General features: G+C 40.5%; 1 protein-coding gene across 3 annotated transcripts in view; it reads right to left on the reverse strand.

The window, feature by feature from the left end:
• Positions 1–415: 415 nt before the first annotated feature.
• Positions 416–16,956, reverse strand: part of kcnab1a (potassium voltage-gated channel subfamily A regulatory beta subunit 1a) — a 100,465-nt gene continuing 83,924 nt past the window's right edge. For 2 of the 3 annotated variants that reach the window (XM_062418952.1, XM_062418953.1), the window contains exons 4-14: positions 14,555–14,634; positions 13,486–13,530; positions 11,969–12,013; positions 11,708–11,751; positions 11,511–11,597; positions 8,320–8,405; positions 4,630–4,750; positions 4,270–4,364; positions 1,362–1,482; positions 742–830; positions 416–505 (exon numbers count right to left, since the gene is read on the reverse strand). In XM_062418952.1, coding sequence (XP_062274936.1) covers positions 416–505; positions 742–830; positions 1,362–1,482; positions 4,270–4,364; positions 4,630–4,750; positions 8,320–8,405; positions 11,511–11,597; positions 11,708–11,751; positions 11,969–12,013; positions 13,486–13,530; positions 14,555–14,634 — 903 coding nt within the window. The remainder of the gene's footprint in view (positions 506–741; positions 831–1,361; positions 1,483–4,269; positions 4,365–4,629; positions 4,751–8,319; positions 8,406–11,510; positions 11,598–11,707; positions 11,752–11,968; positions 12,014–13,485; positions 13,531–14,554; positions 14,635–16,956) is intronic. The other variant, XM_062418954.1, reaches the window with a different exon arrangement.

The following is a 16,956-nucleotide window of genomic DNA, read 5'->3' on the forward strand; positions in this document are numbered from 1 at the left end:
TCTAAATGTTGTGAGCACGGCACTGGAGCTGGATGTTATCTGGTCTAAGCGCTGCATAGTTATATTTTTATGGGTTGGTGCTGGACGGACTAACACCTAGGTCTGGGAGCTGAACGTTTTGATGGACTAAGTTGACCAAAGGCTGCAAAAAGCTGAGTTTATTGTTGCGTGTTTCTTGGCTGAGCTGGACCGGACCTGAGATGAACCTGGTAGAGCTGATCTGACACGTCTCAAACAGACAAGGTTATGCAATGCTAGGTTTAGCAAGGCTGTCTGCTCCAGGCTGAGGTGAGCTGGAGCTGAGTGAGGACACAAGGAAAGAACCACAGACTTTTAACATTGATCAGTGGGTCCATGGTAGCAGTATGGTCAGAAGGTAAGTACAGCTGACCTCTTGGTAGTCCACCAACCTGGTCTAAGAACGGTAGTCCTTCTTACTGTACGGTCTATTGCCCAGGATGTGGTCAATCTCAGACACCACATGAGAAGTCATCTTAGGAAGGACCTGAGCAAGAGAGAGAGAGAAAGAGAGAGTGGACTGAGTACACCTGGAAAAAAGGGAGGAAGCGATAAATACAGGGAGGTAAAAGGAAAAACACAAGTACAGAGATTCAGATATAGACCAGGGGCTGTTTTTTGATCTAGAAATCGATAGTAGTGGAAAATAGTTGAGTGAACAGTTGAGGAAACTCAGCAAGCAGCAGGTAAAAACAGCACAATGCGTTTCCTGCATGTTCCCACCTGTATGGCCCCGAGGTTCTCTGTGAGCTGTTCAGGGTTGGATGTTCCCAGCAGGACTGAGCTCACCCCTTCATTCCTCAAACACCACGCTAGAGAGAGAGAGAGAGAGAGAGAGAGAGAGAGAGAGAGAGAGAGAGAGAGAGAGAGAGAGAGAGAGAGAGAGAGAGAGAGAGAGAGAGAGAGAGAGAGAGAGAGAGAGAGAGAGAGAGAGAGAGAGAGAGAGAGAGAGAGAGAGAGAGAGAGAGAGAGAGAGAGAGAAATGGAGGTTGATATTCACAAAGCGCCCACTTGAGGGTGCACTGCTTCTTACTATTGTCTACCATAGGCCATTATGACAATTTTTTTTTTTGTACTGTCCTTCACATGCTCTTCCTGAATGTACATAACTATTTATCACATGTGGTGTTAAAAGACTTCATATTACCCACAGCCACTTTTATAAAGTGCAACACAGATTTTCAATGTTTAAGTGAATTTACTTTAACCCTCCAGGCAAGGAGGGTTATGGGGGTTTAATAATGCAGTTGAAAGCACAAATCAATTTTAAAAGTGTGAGTGTTTATGTGTTGGTGGGAAGTTGGAGGGAAAGTGAAATGTTGAAAGGAGTGGGGCAATCTTACCCACGGCCAGCTGAGGCAGCGTACAGCTCAGCTTCTCAGCGATGTGGTTGAGCTCTTTCAGCTTGGCCTGCTGTTTTCTTCCATCTTCGCTTACGATTTTCTCCTTCAGCCACTGATACGACTGGTGGGAGAGAGGGGCCGATTGGACGAGAGGGTGAGGAAAATGGAGACATAAGTATATAATCGAGGAACGAGGGAGAGAAAAGTCAACAGGAGGGAGGTGAATAAGAGAAAACTCAAGCATGGCAGAGGCGGAGGCTGTAAGAGCTGACAAACTGTGAGCTCTCCTGGCTTGTTGTGTCATTTAATATATCGACTGCACAAACTGAGAATTAGAAAAAGTGCTACAGATGTGACTTAAGTTAATGATTTATTTCAGTAAAGGCATCTTGTATTGATCTGTGAAAGCTAATCCCTTTTTAAGCACATATCAGTCCAAAAGGCATCCTGGTTTCTCTGGAAATTGGAGTTGATGGTTTGACATTGTGCCATTCAACTCCCAGTAAATACACAGCTGCTAAAGGAATATTTTAACATTTTGGGAAATATGCTTATTTGCATTTGTTAGAGCTGAGAGTTAGATGATACAAAATAATACTCTATTTGTTTAATATGAAGCTGGAACCGGCAGCTGGATAGCTTAGCTTAGCATACAGACTGGGAGCAGGTGGAAACAGCTAGCCTGGCATTCTCCAAAGATAACAAAGTCCGTCCACTAGCCTCTCTAACTGTATCTTTAGACAGAATGTGAAGCCAATTTTAGAGGAAGCAGGATTGTGTCTTATCGTTTATGTCCCTTATTGCACATTTTGTCCACCTGATACACTTGGCTCTTTCATCCATATGGTTTGGAATTTGCCCAAATATTCACATCTTCTGGCAGGATACTAAGAAGATAGTCTCCACCTTGACAAATATAAATTTACAGATGGATCCAACACTTCATCTCCTTAATGACTCCTCAGAATTTAGATTCCTGGAAAAGATATGGCTGGCTCATATGATGTTTGATATCCCAACAAACTTTGATATTCAAACACTGACTCAACACCCTTTTGGACATTATGTTTTAATGAACTTTCAGCTGCAAGGATAAATGCAGCCACTTCCTCCTCTGTTGGTTTGCGGGAAGAAGGAGTAATGGGCGTAAAAATGTCCTACTAAGCAATGACTAATCCATTTTTTAGTTTCTCTCTTAACCCATTGTTATATTTTGCATAGATGTATTATTTTAAATGCTGTACTTTCTCTTTTATGTCCAATCTCCAATGCAGGAGAAGGGATATAGGGTGGGAGGGGATTAAGTGAGCAATGTGAATTGTTTCATGCTGAATGACTAACTGCCAAACAAAATCAATAAACAGTCAATGGAAATACGGGATTACATATGAATTTGCCTGAGGTTAAACAAATTGATGCAAAGACGCCTCCACACAATTTGAAAATGTTTCAGCTGGATCAAAAAAGTTTGTGCTTATCCTTGGGCTTTAAGAATCCACTTCATAAATGTGCAGAGGTCAATCAGAGCTGAACGCTAACATACAGGCACACTCCCACAGACACGGTCTATGCATCTGTTACTAACGGCCTTACAACTAACCTACAAAAGCAAATGAATGAATATGTTATATCTCCTTTGTTTAATCCATGAAACAGTATGTTGCAGTTTTGTGGGGGGGGGTGCCTGACTGTTTCTGGCTGGGAGCAGTGACTTCCTGAACTCTTGATATACAATATATGTGTTAATTAATGAGCTTCAGAGGTGTTGTTGGAGTCATGCTAGCTGGTTCCTTCTGTTTCTAGTAAAACTAAACTGAGTGTGGCTAACCATCTCCTGTCTCTAGCTTCATATTTACCGTTCAGAAGTGAGAGTGGTATGAGTCTTCTCAACTAACACTCGACACAAAAGCATTCAGCTTATAAAGAGAAACTAAAACAATGATTTGACTAAAAGCATCAACTGGTTCATATCTTAACAACAGAGTAAGGATCACTGCTCGACTTTTCTGCTGCTCACAACTGTGTGTAAAATATCAACGTCATATCCAGTGTGTAGTAATCATTAGGGACATCTGTCTGATGTGTTAAGACAACTGTCATGGCGTACAATCAAGGAGGTGTTGAAAGCCTTCCACAGGGACTCTGACCCATGTGTTGAGTTTCGTGGGCTCAGAATGGAAATAAGATGGATATTTTCCCTCTCGTTCCACAGTTCATGCTTTGGCATGGCCTCATAGTTTTGTCTGCACCCACATCAGGCCAGCCTTTGGTTTATTCCCTCCTCCTCTGACCTCCTTAGCCCACTTCACTCGGTATCAGCTGTCAAACCCAACGTGTGTTGAGATGCAATGTGCGCTTTAATGAGCCTTCCTGCATCAGTGATGAGCTAAACTGTCAGTGGACTACTGTCTGTTGCCCTGCACAATAAACTGCTTTTGTTGACAGGATGTTTGTTTTTTTTTTTAAAGTTGGACCATTGCAGACACACTGCTGAGATTAAACAACAACAACAACAAAAACCTACAGTGTTGCAGATCTCGAAGCACTCAAATCTGAACCATAAATCCAGAGTGAAATCCCAACCAGCCCAATTATTTAGGCTATTTTAGATCTAGTATGTCTGACTAGTTAATCAATGTTGATCCGTCACACACGCTATCAAGTTCTTGACAATCCAAGACTAATTTGTGCTGAAGTCTGCAGGTACATAAAAACATTTCAAACTAAAACTGAGGCTATCGAGAAACAAATTGGGCTTCCCTCCCTGATGTCTGTACCAGTTGATTGGATTTAATACGTAAAATCACAATAGTATCAAAGATTTTTACTCTAATTCAGATGATGTAACCTACATTTTTCTACATTCAGAACATCATCAACAAAATAAAGATTAAATCAGCTTTCTTACCTTCATGGAGGCCCTGGAAGTTTCAGGAATGCCATTTTCATATTTTCCTGTGATAATGCCGCACGCCAGCGGTGACCACGTCATCGCCCCAACTCCTGTCACCATGGAGACCGTAGGGAGGTAAATCAGTAGGGGATTTAGAAAGATTCGTTGAAAGAGGAGGTGTGAAAAAAATGTGAGAGAGCAGTGCCAGGAAAAGTGAAAATGTATGAGAAGATGAAAAAGGGCAGAATATTTAAAACTCAAAAATGGAAAATGAGCATCATCTTTTAAATATGGTTTTATTTTTTTGCTTTCTTAAACATTTATGACAAACTGAAGAAGGAGAAGAAGAGGAAGAGGAAGAAGATGATAACTTGCCTATCTTATGGTAAAGTTCAGGCAGTTGCACTTCTACTTTCTCCCTCTGGAAGAGATGATACTCTGCCTGCTCACACACTGGGGGAATCAGATTAAACTGTCTAGCCACCGAATATGCCTCCTGAAGAGAGAAAGAGAAAAAGAGAGAGAAGAGGTTGATGGTTGCTTCCTTCCTACAGAGAGAAAAATGAATAAAAGCAATGAAGGTAGGGTGTAATGTTTCTAATATAAAGATAATTATTTTTTAACTACCGTAGCAAAGCTCAGTTAACATGTACATCCAGAATCATGTACTGTTTTCTTCTACTAAAACCTGCTGTCTAACCAATTAAAGTGTAGTTCATAGGTAGGAATGCAAGTCATTGCTGCCCTCAGGTGGTTGGAAGTATTAATAACTCCAATAACTCATCACTCCATCAGCATTTCTTTAGATGTAATCTATGAACAAAACTAGTTATCTAGCAAATTTAAGCTGCACTACATTATTTTTGTCAACCACAAACATGAACATACTCTTTTTTTTAAACAGCATAAACAGACAATTTTCGTTTTCTTTGTCCTTTCTTCATTTCAATGCAAAAGTGTCCATATTTGGACACTTTGAGTCTGCTAGAGCTCAGTTCTGTTCCTCTAAGGATTCAGCCTGTCAGGAGCTTTGACACTATGTGTGGATCTTCTCAGCACAGGTGATGAGTGTGTCTACTCAGCGGGTAGTTCAGCTGATGAGCGCAGGCTGAATTTTCCTTCTTTGTCTGTTCTTGTGATGTCTCTCGTGTTTTCAGCAAGCTCCTTCGATTCCTCTGACGGTGTAAGATCTTCGACTGACTTCCTCCAGAATATTCATCATCATGTCATCGTCGATGACTTGTCATAGTTTGCTTTTTTGTTTCACCTCTTTGTGCTTCATATGTTCTGCAGTGCAGGGAAGCGTGGTTCTCGAGCAGCTGTTTGACTATATGCACTCCTTTCTCTGCTTTACCATTTGACTGAGCGTACTTTAAGTCACAGGTTTGACAGTCAAACAAAGTTCAGGAACTCTGCAGCTGTAGCATGGTCCACTGTCACTGTAGACGATCTGGGGAATTTCACGCTTTGCAAAGATTGACATCATGTGTCTGATCTGACAAGTAGCAGACATGGCGGAAAACAGTGACATCTCTATCTCTGGATACGTTTGAAAGGTAGTCGATCACCAGCGGGTAATTTTTCCAGGTCAGTCCCAACTTTCTGCCGTGGTTCGTCTGGTAGGTCTTATTGCTTCAGACAGATCTCACAGCCTGCGATCATCCTATCAATGTGATTCCTGGCCAATAAACGGCTGCTCTGGCTTTTCTCTTCCATTTTTCCATACTGAGGTGCCACTTGTGCAGCATCTCTGGTTTCAGTGGCTGAGGAATGACACTTCTGTTGTTTCAGAGTAGAAGCCGGTTGACAATATTCAGCTCTGCTCTGATGTTGTTATACTGCTGACATTCACCTCGAGGCCAGCCTTCATTCATATTCTTGATGACTCTCTGTAGGCCTCTGTCTTTCATCTGCAATCTGCTTGGATTTCATGTCAGACACGGGTAGTGATTCACTGATCAGGTTCATGTGGGGATTCACGTCAGTCTCTGCCTGTGTGCTTCACTCTGGGTTGTGGCTCTGGGAAAAGCATCAGTGAGCACAATGTTCTTACTTGATGTTCAGATCAGGTCGAAATTGTAGAGTTGCAGCTTCATCGTCAGTCTTTGAATTTGTGGTGAAATCTTGCAGAGGATTTTCTGTCATGTCGCACACCTGCAGAATTTTGTTTTGTCATGGACACCGTCATACTTTGTCATGCAATGTGATTTGGTAGTATTACTAACATTGCTGTTCAGATTGTAGATTTCACTCAACTTCCTATTTTGGTCTGTAACATTGACAAAATATAAATATGGACGTCATGACAGCTCCCCAAAAGTGAAGCCCCCTGGTGGCTGGTTGCAGGATAGAGAAAACATCAAATAGATCTTTTGCAAAGATGGTTCTTGACATTTTAGGTATGTGACATCATGATTGACAGCTGTGAAAGCACCTCTCAAAATCATACAGCGGAGGTAGGCTGAGGGGGCGTGTCCTGCGGCCTGTCATCCCACTGCTCTAACTTTTTGTGCAGACTCCCAGAAAGGAGATAATTAGGCTTCACTTATGCATAGCGGCAGGAAGTGGAGATATGCTGCCCATACTCATTTATGGTCAATAGTCTTTAACTGTGGATAACTTTTAATGTTCTTGTTTAATTAGTCCCGGTCGAGACAATATAATGTAACTAAATAGACCAGCTGGAAAATAGCCTCTGGAGATGACTGAAACCTTTCACTGAAGCATAAATTGAAAATGTCGCACAACTCTTTAATTTCTGTTGGGCGACACTTATCAAAAGTAACATACCATTAATCAGCCTTAATAGTAGAGCAAATGTTGCAGAGCAACAGACAGCGACGGGACCGACAAAGAGGAGAGATGAGAGCGAGATAATCAGCTTGCGGCAGCATAGCACAAATTTAAATGCACAACTCAAAGTAAGTCCTCAAATCAATATTCCATATCACAACTCTCCAAGGCATCATATTCAAATTTCCTTATATCCTTTCTTATCTGGATTTCCATGTGTCCTTTAAGAACATATACCAGGGGAAACACACACACACACACACACACACACACACACACACACACACACACACACACACACACACACACACACACACACACACACACACACACACACACACACACACACACACACACACACACGCAGTGCTTAACTATTCTTTTATGTGTACATCTCCTGTACATGTCAGGATGAGAGAATGATAGCAGGGGGAATCTATTCAGCGTAACGCAAGGCTAATGTAGGTGCCATCGCTCAACTTACAAATTACAAGTTGCCCTGCTGAACAACTCATGTCATGTGCTTTGAGTCGATGTGTGTGTGCATGTGTGTGTGTATACTGTACTGCTTCCTTATCACATACACCAACCCACTCCAGACCCCCCTCCACCTCCACCTCGCCCTTCATTATTGATGCTATCTAAATTCCACTGCTTTCATCTAGGCTTGTGTTCTACAAAGATATCAGCTCCTTTTCAACGTGATTTGCAGAGAGAGGATGTCAACACATCACACTGTGGTTGGAGGGGAGGGTTAGGGTGAGAGGATATGAGAAAGGAGGGAATGAGTATTAGCTCCTTGAATGTCACTTTAGGCCTGTGTTCATTTCGTTTCTGTGGTCCAAACTGTTTCTGACAGGAGGAGGAAACAAAGCCGGAGGACACCACTGTGTCTCAGTGGGAACACCTCCTGTTTTTCCTCAGACTTCCACTTTCTTTCCATTTTTCTTCCATTTCCTGGTGTGTTAAAAGTCTTACTCTTGCTTCTCAAGCTGTTATGGTATAGAAATTGGATTGCTTCTTATAATTAGCATGTCTGGCTTCAACCTGTTTTATTTTATGTATCACAAAATCATTATTCCTCCTAGGACACATAAACAGTTTTCAAATGGCAGTTTTGCCATGGAAACAAGCTGCCCTCTGTTATTTCTTTCTTACAATGTGGAAAATTGTGCTGAAGTGTTATTCAGTGGTCACCCAAGAAGATATTTGTGATTCTCATAAATGATGACTTACAACACAATTATAGTGTAAAAGCTCTTTGCTGCTTACCATGATCTCCATGGCCGTCCACCGAGACGTCCCCCAGTACATTGCCATACCTTGGTTGATCAGGTAGGTCATGGCCCGAACAATCTCTGTAGAGACATACACAAACCAACATCATGTCAGGTAGAGACATACACAAACCAACATCATGTCAGTCAGTTAGAACAACATAGAGCATTTGATTTATTGACAGTAAAACCCTCTTGTATTGCACAAAAAACATATACAGTGCCAGTCAAAAGTTTGGACACACTTTCTCATTGAAGAGAATGGGAAAATGTGTCTTTCGAAAAAGCTCTAACATTTATCCTGAAATGCCCGCCTCACCAAAATCCTTCCCAAATTCAGCTCTCTAAACAAACACAACTGTTCCCACTGGATCAACCTGAAACTCATTCAAAATGTATTCAACAAAGCGGTCGAGTCTGTTTTGTTACTGAGACTTCAAGGACACAAAAATAAATCTTGTTGTGTGCAAAGCCTATAAAAAAAACATCCCTGCGTTTCCTCACTATTGGTATAGCAGTCATTTTAAAAGTTAAAGGACTCAACACCCACCACTGCACCCCCCGCCCACTACAACAACAGCATCATCAAGTTGGCTGATGATACTACTGTGATGGGGCTCATCTCTTTGGGGGATGAGTCTGCATACCTGGACGAGGTGGAGCAGTTGTCAGTGTGGTGCACAGTAAATAACATGGCACTGGGAGCTGGTCATAGACTACAGGAGAAATAAAACGGACACTCCGCCCTGTTCATCAGGGGGGACTGTGTGGATGACCTGACCTGGAGCATCAACACCACTGCTATCATCAAGAAGGCACAGCAGAGATTGTACTTCCTGAGAGTACTCAGGAATAACCAGCTCACACAAAAACTGCTTGTGTCCTTTTATCGTTGCTCCATAGAGAGCATTTTGACCTACTGCATGTGTGTGTGGCTCTCTAGCTGCACAGCTGCAGACAGGATAGCGCTCCAGAGGGTCATCACCACAGCCCAAAAGATTATCTGCTGCCCCTCTCCCCTCCCTGGAAGATCTGTACAGTTCCCGCTGTTTCAGAAAAGCTCTCCATATCCTCAGGGACCCATCTCACCCAGGACACTCGCTCTTTAAACTGCTACATCATAAAACTACATCATATATTCTGAATTGAAAAAAGTCACCCTGATAAAAAGAGAGCCATGGAGAAGAAGACGCTAAATGAAACTCTGCAAACAAACAGTCTAATATAAAGAAGTAGAAACACAGATTGAATGAGAAATCAAGTGTTAGAAGAAGTAATTGGTCTGCTGTCATAAAAAAGCCACAATCTGAAAGACAAGAAATATACAGAGAAAAACTAGAAATAAATTCCAGCCTTGAAAGAGCACAAGCATGAGCAGGGATGAAGAAGAAAAAAAAAACTTGCCTCCTAAAGTCTCTCATACCTGTTGACGGCTCATCACCAATTTCTAACGACTCTGGAGACAAACTGACAAGTTCACACACCAACTCCCTCTGATCACGTTCAAGCCACTGCATTTTTAATGATGCAATTAGCTCCAACACTGCTGACTGTGCCAGCCAACAGCAATCAGGGCCAACAAAAACTCAGATTCGGACTGTCATTAAAGTTATTCATCATCGTGCTGTGCTCACTCTAATTATACTGCAATCTCTCACCGTGGCAGGACTCTGCCTAACTGGTTCTTGGCAAGACAGCAGAATATGAAGGAGAGGAAGGTTGAAGAAAAACACACAGGGAAAAGAAAAGGTTTGCAACAGAATGGCAAGGATGGAGACATAGAGGGAGGAGACGTTCAGGAATAGATCTGCAACTAAATGTATAATCACACAGACGTCAGGACACTTGAGAGGGCAGGTTTTTTTAGTCCCCTGTTTAAAACAGAACAATCTGGCAAGTGATAATTAACAACCTGAAACACAGATGCCTTACTGAATACCATCCTGCCAAAGAAAATAGCACAGTATGAAACAAGTAAACAATTCTATCTCTTTCTTTTGCTGCTCTCGTCCTCCAGCCCTCTCCCTGCCCTCCTGCCGCCCAGCATGACCTCTCTTCAGCAACATGCTGCAACACTGTGCTCGCATTAAATGCTACTTGGCTCAATTTCCGGCCAATAAAACAAACGAGAGACGGAGAGGGAGCGTGAAACATGTTTGTGAGAGGAAGAGCAACAGATCTTACAGTTGAAGGAATTAAGTAGGAAATGAACAGCAAGTGTGAATTTAAGAAAAAGGCAAGCTGGGTTTGCAGGAGAGTAGAAATCAATAAAGTGGCGAGGGATTAGAAAACTTTTAAATCAGGAGGAACTGCTTCATTGCAAATTGTTAAGCTACACAAAATGTACAAAATACATCATTTTGTTAAACCTAAGCATGTAAAACCTGGCATAACCATCATCAATCATAAGCAACTCGGCAAACTATCATTTCAAAGTTAAAAATACATTCTTTCACTGATAACCTTTATCAGCAGATTAACATTAGTCGTATTAATATATTGATCCCAAACTTAAGAGTTGGGATTACAATCTGAGCTTTAAGTTACTGGGTCTTTGCAGATGTCTCTAGTTTTACCTATTGATTTCTTTTAGGTTAAGTTGTCATTAAAACCTCATTAAATTCTTCATTAAATGTAGTTTAAGAATCTAACTGAAGGAGAGAAAGAGTACTGTGTAAGCCTGAGAGCAAAAGCACCTAATTCACATACAGCTTACCTATTATAGAGTAGTTGTGAGAACTAATTAATAAGCTATTGAGAGGAAGCCCTCACTTAATAAGCTAGACCTGTAGAGTGCAGGCATAAATGATTCATTTAATAATATGTATTATTCACCAATGCATATCAATAAGCAATGTCTTGATAATGAACAGGGAAGTGAGGGAGGACACAGCAGGAATAAAACTAAACTCAGTCAGGAATACAAAAGCTGTTTTAGTACTTGATCAGCGAACTCTGGTGACACATCTCAAGTCACAGCTCATTAAAAACATGATTAAAAACTGTAAATTTACTGCAAAACAACAAAAGCTGATACACTCCACCACTAAAACAAATCAACACTATGAAAGGAGTTAAAGAAGCATATAATTCAGATAAAATACTGAGAGGCATCATTCCCATTAATGGCACTTTGATTGGATTGGTTTCTTATCTGTAATGTTGGATGCTGATTGGCTGACTCACCCTCCATGGGAGTATTGCTGTCAGGGCGGTTGGCAAAAACAACATCGACATACTCCAACTGCAACCTTTGTAGGGAGCCTTTCAGACCTGAAGGTGAGAAATTCAGGGGGTTAGAAACTGGAAGGTGATTCAATTGACAAAAAAAGGTACTTGCTAGTTGAAAAGCACATTTATTTAGGACAATTCAGGTATCTTACCTTCAATGATGTGTTTCCTTGACAGTCCTCTCTCTGTCTCTGCTCTGATGAAACACAAACAATGCGTACACAGGTATTTCCATTATTGTTATGTTTGATTAGCTTGGATATTTACATGCTTGATTTACTACAAATCATATGAGACATATGTTTCTTCGCTTTTATTGTTTGTTGTTATTTATTGAGTGACTTTGTTTGGAGAAAAAAAAAACAAAACTTTTTTCTGCCAGCAGCTGTCGAAAACTACTACTTTTTACTTACTTTCCTCCCCAATAGAGTTTAGTTGTTATGACCAAGCTGGATCTCCTGGGAAAATGTAGAGAAAGACACAGAGAGAGACAGAAGGTAAGACGCAGCAGGGTCAGTGGTAAATAACATGCTTAATTTCTCTTATTGCGACATACAGAAGCTACAACATCTGGTCCCATTATAGAGGTCTTTATCCTCTGCACTGCTGCACTGCTTCCTCTGCTAAGCTGCACATTTTTAAAAAGTCAGTTGTTCTCACTGTCACTCACTGGTACATTCATTTCAAGTGATGTTATGTGACTGAGCCTCGTCCTCTCCTCTAACTGTTGGACTAATCATTAGCACAGTACATGCAACAGGTGTGAATAGGCCTCCCACATATTGCTGAAGACGTTTTGGTTACAGCCTGCATGTGGCGCTCTGCTAAATTTTGAAACTCAAAGTTACTAATTAAACGTGGGAGATCACACTGACAAGCTTCTGTAGATTTTAGATATGTGACAAACCAATATACCTCTCTGCTGTGTATTCAGTCTTAATAGTTGCCACTTTTACTCTTTGACAACCAAGGATATTAAAGAAACAAGTAGTGCTGACAGGTACACGTGTCGCTGTACATTTGTTTCACTGCAAATTTCACATCAAAGCTGAATCAGCAGCAAAAAAAAAAAAAAAAAAAAAAAAAGAATCCCTCAGCACTGTCAGGTCTTTCATCCACTTATACTGTAAATCTGTCCTCTGCAAACTCATGACGACATTCAGAGGCTGAGATGTCAGGAGGGTTCAGCGTGTCTTCACTGCACCAGCATCAAACCGCCTAATGGTGTAATGTAGTCAGCTCAGTACATGACACTAAGCTGCGTAATGATGGAACAAGTAGCTGGCACAGCGAGACGAGAGTAGCAGCTAAATGTTCCCAAGTTAGAGCTGCTTCATCCTGACACATTAAAAAGACTACTTCCTGTTCCTTTCAGCTAATTTCAGATGACATTTAAGACTCATTTTTAAGTTTGGTGTGATGACAGAAAAATTTAGAGGTGACAATTGATTGAGAAATGAATCTGTTCTGTTTGTCCTAAATATCATGTTTCATGTCAGCAGTATTTCAGCTAGTATCAATATCAGAAAACACACAGCTGATACCACAAATCTACTTTTTCCAAATCTGAGAATATATAGTAACATGCATGCACACACACGCAGTAGATCATTTAATTTCCTTTGATGTTAACTCTCATCACACTGTTTCCAACAGTTGATCAATTATAAAAACTGTTCATGTAGATGTTTAAACAACTCCATAAAGGGAATATTTGAGTACAGAAAGCATTTCATGTGCCGTGTGTTTGTCTCTTTGTCACCTTCCTTTGTCTTTCTTTCATACTGTACACACACACACACGCACGCACGCACGCACGCACGCACGCACGCACGCACGCACGCACACACACACACAATCCCTCTGTCTCACTCCCAGAAGTCAAATGATGAAGCAAACACAGTCGCACACACATTAATGTCATCATTACCTCCAGCATTTCTTCTTGATAATGTTTCCTAGAATGATTTCGGCCCTGCAAGGCAACACAAATGAGGTGTCGTTATTAAATTGCAGTTTGAATTCATAAACACTCCCCTCTACCACATCAGCCCCACAATTTATTGTCTAATAAACGAAAGAGCCCCTAGTGCATTAAAAAAAGAAGGAAAAACAGTTGGTTTGCTGACAGGCAGTTAGATGGTGCATTCAAAAGGTCATTGACTACTTTTAATACCACAAGTGGCAACACATGATGAATAAAAACAAGATACAACACGCTCAACTCATGATAATACCATGAAAACTGGGTGCTGGATCCGTAAATAATGAAAAAGAAAGACTAGGACAGCCCTCAATTGACTATTTTAATTTCCACATTTCAGAATAGTTTCGTAGTATATTCTTGCAGATTTAGTACTATGATGGAGCCACAGGAAATCCAAAGTGTTGTTGTGGAAGGGATTAACAGTAGAAAGGTCCAACTCCACTGTAACTGAACATTACAACATTTCTATTTCTCCAGTTTTCTAAATGTACTAAATTGAACTTATTGAGATAATAATAACAATCTTTCCCTGATAAAACTATAAATGGGTGGAAAGTTGTTCATTAATATTTTCCTAGTGTCAGACTGTTTAAATGGCATCTTATTTAGTTGATAAGTTCATTGTGAGGGTTGTCAGCTTGTTCACACTGTGATGCATAAATGCTATAAACCTAAATATGAACCTACATTTCTGGCTCAATCTTTTTATTTTATACTTTAAATATTTGAACAATAACTGAAGGTACAGCTCAGGTTACTTTAAGCAAAGTATCAAAATAACTAGATCTGCAGCCTAAAAACTGTGCATGTGTATCCAGATGCAGATCACATGCTATTATCAGCTGTAAATGGAGTCTAAATGTGTCTGTATGAAGCACTCCGGTTCATGAATGCTAATACTTGCTGGACTTTGGGAGACACACTGGGGCCAAACATCTGCACCTAATCACACTAGACTGATGAATAGGTTGTTATGAGCTCAGCTGAACTGGGAGGCTCATATGACACCCACCTGCCACCCGCGTAGACCTCAGCTGTGTCGAACAGGTTGACTCCACTCTCATAGGCAATGGACATTAGCTGCTCTGCAACCTGGCAAGAAATCATGCACACACACAGAAACACACACACACACAGAAACACACACACGCACGCACACACACACACACACACACACACACACACACACACACACACACACACACACACACACACACACACACACACACACACACACACACACACACACACACACACACACACACACACACACACACACACACACACACACACAGAGAGAAAGGCCAGTGTTCAGAATTAGTTTTCATTCCTGTTTCAATTTAGGTGAAAATCAATCTTCTGCCAAGGTAATCTGCAGCGTCCTTGCATATCAACATCTTCAATATCAATATAATTTATGCGTCTACACAGCTTCAGAATCGGGTGTTTATTAAAACTGTTATCAAAGAAGAAAAAAAGGCACATCATAAAGGAAATAAATGTCCTTTATGACGTTATATTTCATTAAAATATGTGTATACATAATTAAAAAATAGCAAGTACGAGACACAATTCACCACAACAGACCACAACCTAATAGAGGTGTAAACTAAAGGCGTTACATCTTCCTTCATCAAATTAATAAAAACAAATAAAAAAATGGTTTTAAAGTAAAACTGTCATTAAGGCGTGTTATATTTGTTTGTTATAAGTTGAGTTTCTCTCTTTGGAAGACACATTTTCTTTCTTTTGTGCTACAATTATTTAAATTACAAATGATTACACAGCAATGCAATTCACTGTATTCATACTCTACTATTCAGCATATAGAACTATTTCAGTTTGGTTACATGAATGCAGAATATATGTACAGAGCTGATATTTGGCATCTGAGCTCTGCTTTGTCACTGTCTGCAAAGATACACCAAAGTCTGCACAACTGGAAGTGGGGGAGGTGCTACAGGAATAATTTCTCTCTTTGAGGAACTCAGGTGGATGATGGGGTGGATGTAGGGTTTTAACATATGAACAGCAGTGCAGCATGGTGTCTAAAACTGAACCTGTACTGTGAGTTTGTTGATGCACAGACTTTATTGAGCGAGTGGCGTCACAGTGTAATTATCTATGAGAAATAATTTGACTCCATGATGTACAGTAATGTCAACTTCCTCTTCTCATTCATTCCTCTTTAATTAATAAGCGCTCCTTCTGGAAAGCTGCCTGTTTGTTTGTGTTTCTTTGTGTGTGTTTGTGTGTGTACTTTAAGAAACAAGGGTACCATAAATCATCAGGCCGAGATCCAATTTCTCTGTGGTGAGTTTTATTACATGGAGACCTTAAGTGAATTTCACCATCATTTCCCTGCAGATTTAAATGCGCGCATGAGTTGGTTTTATGAGTGTGTGTGTGTGTGTGTGTGTGTGTGTGTGTGAAAATGTGTTTGTGCATACGCCGCTTATTTGTTTTTTGTTTACATACAGTATGTGCATCAAATCTGATTGTCAGCTGTTGTGTATACAATATGCCTGCTTAGTATGTGTGTGTGTGTGTGTGTGTGTGTGTGTGTGTGTGTGTGTGTGTGTGTGTGTGTGTGTGTGTGTTGCAGTGTGAATGGTGACAGACAGCGGAGGTGTTGTTTCAACTTTCTCACTGCAACCAGCGCAAACTGGGTCGCAGTTAAGTGTGATAATGATAAAATAGTAACACACTTGAGTTCATATATTTAAATCAGTGCTTTGTTGGACGTGATGAAAGCACCACACTTAAATAAGTATTAAACTTAAATAAAGCAAAACAATAAATAAATAAATACATTTGCAAAAAATTCTAAAAACCCTTTTTCACTTTGTCATTATGGATATTGTGTTTAGATTGATGAGAAAAAAGGAATTGAATCCATTGTAGAATAAGGCTGTAACATAGCAAAATGTGGGGGAAGTGAAGGGGTGTGAATACTTTTCGGATGCACTGTAATTGAACACGATCAGCGATATCTTAAAATCAATTTAAACAGGAAGCCAATGAAGAGATGCTTGAATTGAGGTAATGTGATCTATTAGAAGATACCTTCAAACTGTCCTGACTTCATAAATTAACAGCATTTGCTGTTCAAAAGACTTAAAAACAACACATCTTTACATTAAATAGCAAAGCAATACATTCTTATACTGCAGCATGAAGTCTTACAGCATTAAGCTTAATAATGTAGTTTCACTTTAAGATAGTTTAAAGTCATTTTAGATGCTGAACCACTGCTAGTGTGACTTTGTGACCAGATCAGCAAAACACTGATATGAATTATTTGGTGTTGTACTGACAAAGGATTTGTTGTCCAGCACGAACCAGAGCCAGCTGGAGGTGACAGAGTGATTTTTGACCTACGCTGCAGCAAGGACAGAGTTTCAGTGATCCAGA

This window comes from Scomber scombrus, chromosome 5 (genome assembly GCF_963691925.1).
Source record: "Scomber scombrus chromosome 5, fScoSco1.1, whole genome shotgun sequence".
NCBI classification, from domain to species: domain Eukaryota; kingdom Metazoa; phylum Chordata; class Actinopteri; order Scombriformes; family Scombridae; genus Scomber; species Scomber scombrus.